Genomic DNA, 11,460 nt, shown 5'->3' on the forward strand with positions numbered 1-11,460 from the left:
ATTATTTGGAGTGACTGGGGTGTGATGGAGGCCCATGTAGGGCCATCATGGCAGGGTTCTCCCTTATCACCAGAGAGATAAGAACCTCCCCTGCACCCAGAGGTAGGCATGTCATGTCCCGTTGCTGAGGTGGCCGGTTAAAATAGAGGATGAGAGGGGCTGGTTGATAAGCTCAGGGATAAGGCTACCAGTACTGTTTGCTCTGCCAAGTTATCACCAAGGGGAAATGGGCAACACTGGACGAGTAGTATTTTTAACACTGACACTTGAAATACCACATAGGGACGCTGTTATTGTTAAGGTATGGTGTAATATAGGGTGCATAGCAGAGGAATATTAGAGACGGGACCATGAGAGATATCAGTCTCTACTGTACAGAGACTGGGGAATGGAGCTCGGGTGACGTCTGACTGTGTGTTACGGAGACCAACATTTCCCCAACAGACCAGTTTCACCCATTCTTGGTTGCTGAGCCAAAACTTTGGTTCTGGACAGACCATTCTGGAAGTGTTTATTTTAAGATCAGTGCATTCCCAGGCTCCAGAGGGAAAGCAAGCAAGCTTCTGTGGAAAATAGCAACACCGTTTCCATTTACGTTGATGCTGTTTAAGTGTATTTATCTTATTATAAAAATAGAGCATGCATTAGTGGGATTTTAATGGAAGGCTATTTCTCTTGGAATCGAATCAAGAGTAAGAATGTAAATCGTTGTGAATAATGAGTTGGACTAAAGTCCTCTTATGAGATTTTTCTCATTGGTCATGTCTAATAGCCTTGGCTGAACTTTTGAATTTTTCGAAAATGTATTAATCTTTCCCCTCAACTCAATATTCTAGGGACTTGTAAGAGCATCACTTAACATTCCGTCTGAGTAGCAGAGAGGTAGAAGAGCGTATCCTAACAACCACACAAAGTGGAAACAAACATGTCTGTTGAAAGATAAAGTACGAGAGGAGAACTCTCACACTTCAAATGACATACAAGTGATTACATTGTCTCTCATTGAACTAATTCACTGAGCCTGAGCCTGCTGTCACATTTAAAATTTGCTCGCAAATATAAATAAGCACAGATATACTACTGCTACTAGGTATTATTTAGTTCATTTAGTTCATTTAGTTCATTTAGTTCATTTAGTACATTTGGGTTAAATTAAATGTCTGTCCTAGTGGACTAGGTTCAAGTCTGCGGTGCAGTGGCCAAGGGACCAATAAACAGTATTGGGACTGGGCCAGAATCAGCAGCATATACGTCATCGTAAAGGAGGGGCTATGTAAATTTCGTAGAGTAATGTAAGGGAGGATGCTGTCTGCTATTTCCACTTTTCCATCAATAAAAGCTAGCCGATTCAAATTACTGAATTAAAAAGAAAAAAGGAAATAATATTCTCAAGGGGGCATTAGTCCAGAATACAATTAACATGGCATCGAAATGTCCTAAATGCGACAAGACAGTTTATTTTGGTAAGTGCATTTTTCATATGATCGTGCATATCCTTCCATGCTATCCTCCCATGGGTTTTATGTACGAACCCCACACCCCAAGTCAGCTATGTAATGACTATTGTAGTCACCGTTATTTTGTCTAAAATCTGAGCCAACTGTTGTAACGTTATAATTATACCGTATGCATATTAACCTATAGATTGGGGGTAGGCCTAATAAACAGTTGTACTGCCTTTGATATATTGTATAAGAATGAACCAGTATTAGGCTATTTACTATAAGTATTGGTCAGCCTGGCGTTCCTATAGAGACTAAACCAATTATGCCTGGTTCCTGACTGTAAATGACTTCAGACGTTCTGTGTGGTATAGTCTACATGTGCTTATGCAGTCTTTGTGTTGATTGACAAACCAAAGCCATGTCCTCGCAGGTGTGATCATTTATTATTTCATGAGGTCATATGGGAAACCTACTGTATGACTTCATGTAGCTCGTGGCTATACATCGGTCATATCAGTCCAATAAAACGCCAGCGGTGCGATAGGATTTCCGCGCGCACACCACTTACCTGCAGCTGACCAGTTGGGTTTTTGGAGGGATATAAAGTGAAAACATCTGTCCCCAGATTAGTGACATAAGCAGACTATCCCATTGATGGCTATTAGGTGGATCTAAAAGCAATCTCTTATCCTTAACCGATAGCCTGTTTACAGTAGGCCTATTCAGGGAATGTGTTCGTAGTTTTAAAAGATTTGAGATAGCCTTTAGCCTAGCTCCGTGGCACAATAAAGAGATTGAGCTAATGCAATTAATAAGGTTTAGGCTATTAATGTTGCTGCGCAGATAGATTGTCACTATACCTTGCATATACATTATTAATTCGTAGCATATGTGTGATGGATCGACTTTGCCTTGATCTATCTCTGGAGAACAATAGGATCCCCATTTCAGCACTAACTGGCATGGACAGCTCCCAGCCTCCCAAATAATGAAATGGAATGGATCCGCGCACGAGCCGACCGGCCAAACCGCACCCTTAAAATGACAGAGCATGCGTGTAGTGTGAGACACTCTTAAAGAAAAACGGATTCAACATGTTCATTCATATGGTCGATCCAGACCTGTTGGTCTCTGTTGAAACTGAAACATACTGTACATGGTTCAAACCATTATCATTCATTTTTTATCCCACTTCCCTGTCATAGGAAGCCCCTATACACCACAGTAAAAAACTAAATAAATAAATAGTTTTGATAGTTCTTCTTAGACTATATTAGAATAATTTTTTGTTAATTCATAAATTAAAAACAGTAAGCAGATGGTACTTGCTTCTGTGGTTCTTTATTTTTTGTGTTTGATAGTCAGTGGCAGTGTGTCAGAATGAAACCTCTGGGAACCTTGCAACACTTTTCACTCATCTTGAAGCATCTGTTTCTTTTGCCTAATTAGTCCCCAAATGGGCAATGGTTTGGGTTTTCCATCTGGTAATGAACGACTGAATAAATACCTGGTAGCCTTTCACTTGAAATCTGCTCGCTGTCTGAGACATTGAAAACTAAGCATCTTAGTACTTTCACTTATGGAAAGGCCCCTCTGAGCCATACTTTTGTAGCTTGTCAGTCTCTTTTTGTTTGTTCCCATTATTTACACACTGCCCCCCCCTTAGGTTCCTAGTTCCTTTAGTCCCTGTCTGCTTAATGGTATCATTGAGTGCTGCTATATCTACAGTGTTTACTTCTCTCAGTCTACTCCCACTCTCATTACGAAATACCTCATATTCTGTCCGTGTCCCTCTGCCTCAGGAGTTTAGATGATGTATGTTATGTAATTCCCAGTCTTTGATTCATGCCCCATGACTTCTCCTCATTTTAACATTGTAATCTGGGTCATTACATAATAGTCATCACCCATATCTCTGAAAGTGTACTGACTTTGTGGGTAATTTAGTGTTGCCCGTTGCTGTCCTTGAATGCTACTGATAATAATAATCCTCACTCCTCTCTGACTGTCAGAGTTCTCGACTGTCCCAATTAACACCCTATTCCCAATGTAGTGCACAACTTTTGCCATGGTCAAAAGTAGTGCACTACATAGGGAATAGTGTGCCATTTGTGATTCAACCATAGAGTCCTGCTCCTACACTGCCACTGGATGGATCTCATCAACAGATACAGGAAGAGACATAATCACATATTGTACCAAAGGGCAAACAAAATACCCCTTAATCAACATTGATTATTTAGAATGAACAAACCCCCACAGCCTCCTTTCTCACTTCCTCTCCCTGTGTGTGTGTGTGTGTGTGTGTGTGTTCGTGCGAGCGTGTGTGTGTGTGCGTGTGTGCTATGCTTGTGCAGCTAGACAAAGTAGAGGGAGAGAACAAGAGAGAGACTGGAAGGGCAGGAAGAGACACAGACGAGAGAGTGAGAGAAAGACAGACAGACGGACAGAGAGAGTGAGAGAAAGACAGACAGACGGACAGAGAGAGTGAGAGAGAGGGAGTGAGAGAAAAAACCCTGCAGGGACAGCACAAAGTGTTCACAGCCTCCCACTTAACTGTGTCTTGCATTAGTGACAGGTCGCCAATCTAAAGAGGATGGGATATCTGAGGTTAGAGATAACAGCCTTATCTTCACTACATTTCTATATACTGTATTGACCAACACTCTTAGAATGAAAGGTGTTATCTAGAACCTTATAGGATTCTCCGGCTGTCCCCATAGGAGAACCTTTTGAACCCTTTTAGGTTCCATGAAGAACCCTTCCGACTGAAGCAGCTCACTCTGTAGCATCTTATACTGAATTGACATGTCCCTCTAAATGGGTAAATTCAACTACAAATGTCAGTTTCCTGTACAGTAATGTAACCAGTGTCCCCCTCCATCCCCCACACAGCGGAGAAGGTGACATCTCTGGGGAAAGACTGGCATAAGTTCTGTCTGAAATGTGAGCGTTGTAACAAGACCCTGAACCCAGGGGGCCATGCTGAGGTAAGAGGATTCAGTACCTTACAACCATAGAAAAATAGGTGCTATCTAGAGTGGGCTCCCGAGTGGCACACTACATCTCAGTGCTAGAGGCGTTACTACAGACCCTGGTTCGATTCCAGGCTGTATCACAACCGGCCGTAATTAGGAGTCCCATAGGGCGGCTTACAATTGGCCCAGCGTCGTCCGGATTAGGGTTTGGCCGGAGTAGGCCGTCATTGTAAATGAGAATTTGTTCTTAACTGACTTCCTTAGCTAAATAAAGGTTAAATAAAAAAATACAAAATAAAATAGAATTGAAAAGGGTTCTTTGGCTGACCCCAATGGAGAACCCTTTGAATAACCCTTTTTGGTTCCAAGAAGGTTTGTACATTTTTTCACACAGAAACAGTCAGAAACTGCAGGAAGTGTTGTGTACAATAAAGATGAGTAACTAAGAGGACATTTTGGCTCTGTTCCGATAGATCTCTGGGAAGGTTATGGAGGGTTAAGGTCTCACGGGGAGCGTATCGGCATTCTGTGAGAGTTTTCTGACGTAGCCTGTTCATCAATATAGGTACTGTACAGTACTATACAGGGACCTAGGCCAGTTACGAACAGAGAGGATTGGCTTCTATAGTTCATTTAGGGTACAGTAGGCTACTAAAGTGTGGGGTGCTATCATGTGTAATGTGCAGTGCATCTAAAATCCATTGGTTTTCTCTCATTTCTGTTGCATGTTTCACAGATCCAAAGATCCCTCTAAAGCTACACAGGCTGTTTTAAACTCAAGTCAGTCATGTAGCATTCAATGCTAGAGTGGACGTCAATATGTTGTAGTGGCATTTTTACTTCAAGTTATACCAAGATCCACCCCAACAAAGTCCAATGTGTTTGTTCCCAGATACTTATTCTGCTCATTGTCTTTCCCTCTGTTCACAGCATGATGGAACTCCGTACTGCCACAAGCCATGCTATGCTGCCCTCTTTGGACCAAAAGGTGCAATACATTAACTTTATAGCCATCCATTATTTAGTTATGTGTTCTTCATGTGGTTATAAAAACATTTTCATTATTCACAGCAAGCCTATAAGATAGGCCTAATGTATGCGTTTGCAGAGAGACTTATAAAAGGAAACTATGATCACTGTGTTTGTATGTTGACTGAATTAAGCATTTCTCTCTGTAGGTGTGAATATTGGAGGTGCTGGCTCTTATGTCTACGAGGCGCCTGTCAATGATACCCCTGCCAGCGTTTCCACGGAAACAGAGGCCAAACCTGAGGAGAAGAAAGCTCATGCCAGAGGCCCAGTGAAGGGTAAGCAACATGAAAGAAAAGAGTAACAGATCTGCTGTCGTGTTATTATATCCCATATGAAGATAACCACTGGCTGTAACAAGCCTCATCTTCTCAATCTCTTTTTGATACAGCCGCAAGCTTCTCAACTTTCTCCGGAGAACCCAGTAAATGCCCAAGGTGCAGCAAGACAGTGTATTTCGGTACGTGTGTTATGTTACTGCCCATGCCATATTGGAGCTCTTACTGTATATGCTAATGTGTGTGTGGACACAAACTCACATCCTCCCACTCACATCCTCCCACTCACATCCTCTGTGAGTGGGTGTCCAGGGGAATATGGTGAGGTGGAGGAATGTTGTTTCCATGGTGATATGTCTGACGGTGTGTGTGTGTGTGTGTGTGTGTGTGTGTGTGTGTGTGTGTGTGTGTGTGTGTGTGTGTCTGTGTGTGTGTGTGCAGCTGAGAAGGTGACGTCCCTGGGGAAGGACTGGCATCGACCCTGTCTGCGCTGTGAGAGGTGCAGCAAGACCCTGGCCCCAGGCAGTCACGCAGAGGTGACAGACAGAAGACTGGGAGGAGGGGGGTGTGGGGGAGGGAGAGGGGGGTGTGGGGGAGGGAGAGGGGGATGTGGGGGAGGGAGAGGGGGATGTTGGGAGGGGAGTTATCAGAAAGATTCCAGGAATGCAGAACCATAGAAATACAGTTAGACAATGGCTGCTGGTCCACCCTTCAGATATAGTAACATTGACTTGAATGGGAATCAGAGTCAGATTCACCTTTTTTTCACCAAGTACATTTTCACATACATAGAATTTGACATGGTGCTGTTAGCAATATACAAAATATACAAAGATAATGTATAAAACGGGATCTACACATAATCTACACATAATCTACATACAGTATATATAATATAAAAACAATAAACATAGAACAATTACACATGATAGAAGAGTAGATTCTAAATGATAGTTGAAAATGTGCTGAGAATATACTGAGAATATACAGAGACTGCCATTTACAGTAGAATATACAGAGACTGTAACATTTACAGTGGAATATACAGAGACTGTAACATTTACAGTGGAATATACAGAGACTGTAACATTTACAGTGGAATATACTGAGACTGTAACATTTACAGTGGAATATACTGAGACTGTAACATTTACAGTGGAATATACTGAGACTGTAACATTTACAGTGGAATATACTGAGACTGTACCATTTACAGTGGAATATACTGAGACTGTAACATTTACCATGGAATATACTGAGACTATACCATTTACATTAGAATATACTGAGACTGTACCATTTACACTGGAATATACTGAGACTATACCATTTACAGTAGAATATGCTGAGACTATAAGATGTACATTAGAATATACCGAGACAATACCATTTACAGTGAAACATACTGAGACTGTACCATTTACAATGGAATATACTATAGTGCATATACCCTATGTGTATATATTGCAGTGCAAATGCAGTGTAGTGCGGTAGTTCTATTTCTATGGCCATAGATAGATACAGTATTTCTATAGCCATAGACATATATATATATATATATATATATATAGTATTTATATGGCCATATATATATATATATATATATATATATATATATATATATATATATAGAGAATATATATTCTTTTTTTTGCTGAGTTTTTATATAGTATTTATGTGGCCATAGATAGATACAGAAGCCTTTAAAGCTGTGTCTGGAACTGTCTCAGTAGAGTACATTATATTCATTCCATTCTGTTACAGCATGATGGGCAGGCCTACTGCCACAAACCGTGCTACGCCACCCTGTTTGGGCCCAAAGGTAGGCTCACTCACGCAAAACTTTCTTCCTCTTAACCACATAAAAGATCAAATGCCTTATTGCTATGGTTTACAAGTATTATGATATTTCATACACTGTATATCACCGTATTCTGACGTCTTTCTATTGGCCCATTCCAGGGGTGAACACTGGAGGTGTAGGAAGCTACATCTACCATGAACCCAGCACCGAGGCAGAGACTGAGGCCCAGCCTTGAGTTTACCCATACCCACCCAGACCTCTTCAACATTGCCTCCCTTACCCTGGCCTTGTTACTAACCCCAGTCGTAGATAGACTCACCCTTCCTGTATTTCCAACCTCTGCCAACACCTTCGACTATGTTCACACCTGCCCTGATTAAATAGTATTGTCTCCTTTAGGCTATTCAGCATCTACAGAAAAAAAAACACATGTTAAATCATACATAGTGTAGGCCTATTTAGAATGTTCTGTTGTATTTCTACATAAATTTTGTGTACGAAATGTCATCTTTATAGCTTCTCCCATCTAGCTAGCTTCTCCCTGTGAAATACACAGTAGGTTCATGGGTGTCCTCTACCTCGTTGTTCGTGTCAAATGAACAGTTGTGTGTAAGATGTACAGTACATTGTTTATTGAACGATAAGTCGCCATATGGTTTGACTCTACACAATACAGCACACACCTATAGGGGAAGACTTGGGTGTGGTAGGCCTACTGTTTGTCATTCCCTGAAAACTATGTCCTTTGTTGTGCACCAGTAATGACATGGCTGACACAACTGCTTGATGTCCAAGCTATCCGCTATGGGCCTATTTTCACCCTGCTGTATAGAGACAGAGTAGATAGATAGAACATACGGCTACTAGGAATGTGCATTAGTATTAGCCTATTGTTGTTGGTGATTGAATATGTTTTGTACTTTGTGTCTTTGAGCACCAAATGTGTGTTACTGAGAAGAACAGTGGTCATCAGAGGTTTTCTACAATAAAATTGTGAGAACAGGAAAGGTTGTTTTGTGTCTTATTTGGGGAAATATGTAAGGTTGTTACTTTACAGGAAGCTGTAAATGTAAATGTATGACATATTGGTAGCTACAGTCTAATTACAGTGTACATCACATACGTGACATCACCAGTGTCTACCAGCAGGGTGCGACTACTCGTTATGTAGCGAGGTGTCACGAGCACATGAGCATGTGAAGGTTTTGCAAAGCCTTGTGGATGTTGTTGTTCATTCCTTTCTCACTGTGTTACATAAATATTGTAAGTGAAACATAAAAGTATTCGCTTTAATGTCAGCTGCGATTATTGTGGCCGCTGTCGTCGGCGGTGGAATACTGCTAATTGTTCGCAGAATGTTCCCCCGGAAGAAAGCGGTCGAGTTGCTCCGGTACCCGGCCGATATGATGCGGGGAAAGACTGTCATTGTGACCGGGGCGAACAGCGGCATAGGGAAGGCCGCGGCCGGGGAGCTGCTCAAACTCCAGGCCCGGGTGATCATGGCCTGTCGGGATCAGCAGATGGCTGAGGAAGCAGCGCAGGACATCAAGAAGCAAGCGGGGCCAGAGCACGGAGAGGTGGTGATCAAACACCTGGACCTCGCCTCGCTTCAGTCTGTGCGGAGCTTTTGCGAGGAGATCCTGAAGGTAAATGTGCATTTTGCTGAACTTTATTGAGGTCAGTCTAGGCTAAATAACTATTGTACATAAGGCAAAAATGTCAAAATGTTATTCTGGTCCGCGAAGATAAAAGACTGATGCAGTGGAATATTCTGTTGTTTGAGCTGTTGGAGGGTCTCGTCTCGTTCATTCCATACCATCATACTGGGGCTGTTGTTTTTTTAAACGAAGGTTACCTTTCAAAGCGCCATAGTGAGCTGTCCAACGTTCTGAAACAATCACATGTACACATTCATTTTACGTTTTTTTTTACAAAAGCTATCAACATCAATTCAATTGTAAAGGGATTACATTTAGAGATAAGGTCTTCCTTATTACAATTCCTTCACTTGAAATCACTTGCATTGATTGTAGTTTCTTACTCATGAATGATTGAGATAAAGAGACCCACATGACACAGTTATCCAGCCACCACTAAGCAAAACCTCTCTACTAATGGTACAGTATGTCTGCCTCATACATGCCTGTCTTCTTCTGACTGCCCCTGTTAGGAAGAACAACAAGTCGACGTGCTCATCAACAACGCAGGCATTTACCAGTGTCCCTACACGAAGACAGAGGAGGGGTTTGAGATGCAGCTGGGGGTCAACCACCTGGGTCACTTCCTCCTCACCCACCTCCTCCTGGACCTCCTCAAGCGCTCCTCCCCCAGCCGCGTGGTGGTGGTCTCCTCCAAGCTCTACAAGTATGGCAGCATCAATTTCGACGACCTCAACAGGTGCGGTTGGTTCATGTTATGTTTTGTGTATTGTGTTTTTACCTGGATTCCATTCATTAGTGCAGACTGTAGCAAAACGGTTTGCACAAAAAACACTATTGTTTATTATTGGACAATAGTTCAAGTTAGTCTTTCCCTGTTTCGGTCAGTTTTCTTTATTTTGGTGCCTAATGAACACAACCCTTGTGTAATGTCTGTTGTGTTTCTATGGATGATTCTCCCCTTGAGGGATAATGTTTTCTACTTCTATCACCACTACAGTGAGAGAAGCTACAACAAAGCCTTCTGCTACAGCCAGAGCAAGCTGGCTAATCTGCTCTTCACCCACCAGCTGGCCCGGCGCCTGGAGGAGGAGGGCGTCACGGGGGTAACGGTCAATGCCCTCACCCCAGGCATCGTGAGGACCAGGCTGGGCAGGCACATCCACATCCCCTTCCTGGCCAAACCTCTCTTTTACCTGGCCTCGTTGTTCTTCTTCAAGAGCCCACTGGAGGGAGCTCAGACGCCACTCTACCTGGCGTGTTCACCCGACGTGGAGGGCGTGGCGGGGAAGTGCTTCGCTAACTGCGAGGAGGAGGAGCTGATGCCCAAGGCGACGGACGATCAGGCGGCCAAGAGACTGTGGGACCTGAGTGAGACCATGGTGGGGATAAAAACTCAATAAGAGACCTGGGTTCCAGACTCTCTTATAGAGACCATATGAGAGACTTGCCCTGGGAATCAAGTGAATTGGGAGATGATTGATTGAGACTTCTTGGGGTTTCATTGGAACTGGGGTCAGTGGGTAAAGTTTCCACTGTTTTTAATTAACCTCGGTATGTGGGTGTGTGTGTGGGCGCGTGCATGCGTGGGTCCGTGTGTGCACCTATAATTGTGTGATGTGCAAATGAGGTGTGGATGGAGTGTGAGTGTGATTGGAGGTGTGCAATGTGCCTGTGAAACTGAGAACTGCAGTCTTCCATGAATGTGTAACTAAGTATATCCGTTCCCATAGGAACCAGCTATTCTATCTCCTGTACTGTCTTCACCAGTGTTCACTGAATCAGAAGTTCACACAGTCAAAGTGGAGGGGAGCTAATTCCCAGTAGCGATTATCAAAGGGGAGCTGAACTGTCATATTTGCTTTTTCCGAGTGCGAACATGATTGGTTATAGTGCTACAGAAACATCTCCGGGGTGGTTTGAAAAGCCAACAGGTATGTAGTTCAGCAGCTGTAAGTAAATGCGAAGGCGGCTAAGCTCATGCATCCTGCAGCATGCACTTGGCAGTAGAAAAAGGAATAGGAGACTGGTTGTGTTGCGTTACCTAATCCAGTTTTCCTCTCATGATGTGTTTGACGTGTGAATTCGTCACCTTCTGCTGTGACAGGATGGACGGGAACAATAAAGTTGACAATGAGATTCAGATTCAGTCAGATGATGTTGATGCTGTGGTGACTCCTTCCTCTGGTTAGATGTTATCTCTCAAGTAATTCCCTTTTCGCTCCAGAGTTGAGTGAGAGGGGGGAATGTGTTTTGAATGTCAATGCG

General features: G+C 42.9%; 2 protein-coding genes across 2 annotated transcripts; both read left to right on the plus strand.

The window, feature by feature from the left end:
- The first annotated feature begins 1,219 nt into the window (after window positions 1-1,219).
- LOC110522544 (cysteine-rich protein 2) lies at window positions 1,220-8,541 on the plus strand. The gene is made up of 8 exons (XM_036976151.2): window positions 1,220-1,463; window positions 4,341-4,435; window positions 5,354-5,411; window positions 5,602-5,730; window positions 5,844-5,912; window positions 6,172-6,266; window positions 7,495-7,552; window positions 7,693-8,541. The coding sequence occupies exons 1-8, from the start codon at window positions 1,421-1,423 to the stop codon at window positions 7,767-7,769; spliced, it is 624 nt and encodes a 207-aa protein (XP_036832046.1). The 5' UTR covers window positions 1,220-1,420; the 3' UTR covers window positions 7,770-8,541.
- A 138-nt stretch (window positions 8,542-8,679) lies between these two features.
- On the plus strand, window positions 8,680-11,335 carry rdh14b (retinol dehydrogenase 14b). Its single transcript, XM_021600994.3, has 3 exons — window positions 8,680-9,180; window positions 9,705-9,931; window positions 10,193-11,335. The coding sequence occupies exons 1-3, from the start codon at window positions 8,827-8,829 to the stop codon at window positions 10,593-10,595; spliced, it is 984 nt and encodes a 327-aa protein (XP_021456669.1). The 5' UTR covers window positions 8,680-8,826; the 3' UTR covers window positions 10,596-11,335.
- The last annotated feature ends 125 nt before the right edge of the window (window positions 11,336-11,460 follow it).

Source organism: Oncorhynchus mykiss, chromosome 4 (genome assembly GCF_057628025.1).
Source record: "Oncorhynchus mykiss isolate SJ-2025 chromosome 4, ASM5762802v1, whole genome shotgun sequence".
Classification (NCBI taxonomy): Eukaryota; Metazoa; Chordata; class Actinopteri; order Salmoniformes; family Salmonidae; genus Oncorhynchus; species Oncorhynchus mykiss.

What these genes read in the sequence shown, in the direction of transcription:
- LOC110522544 (XM_036976151.2), top strand. Translation starts at nt 1,421, where the DNA reads ATGGCATCGAAATGTCCTAAATGCGACAAGACAGTTTATTTTG. An exon ending in CAGCAAGACAGTGTATTTCG is followed by an intron (nt 5,913 to 6,171) that starts GTACGTGTGTTA and finishes GTGTGTGTGCAG; the next exon opens with CTGAGAAGGTGACGTCCCTG. An exon ending in CCCCAGGCAGTCACGCAGAG is followed by an intron (nt 6,267 to 7,494) that starts GTGACAGACAGA and finishes ATTCTGTTACAG; the next exon opens with CATGATGGGCAGGCCTACTG.
- rdh14b (XM_021600994.3), top strand. Translation starts at nt 8,827, where the DNA reads ATGTCAGCTGCGATTATTGTGGCCGCTGTCGTCGGCGGTGGAATACTG. An exon ending in TTTGCGAGGAGATCCTGAAG is followed by an intron (nt 9,181 to 9,704) that starts GTAAATGTGCAT and finishes TGCCCCTGTTAG; the next exon opens with GAAGAACAACAAGTCGACGT. An exon ending in AATTTCGACGACCTCAACAG is followed by an intron (nt 9,932 to 10,192) that starts GTGCGGTTGGTT and finishes TCACCACTACAG; the next exon opens with TGAGAGAAGCTACAACAAAG.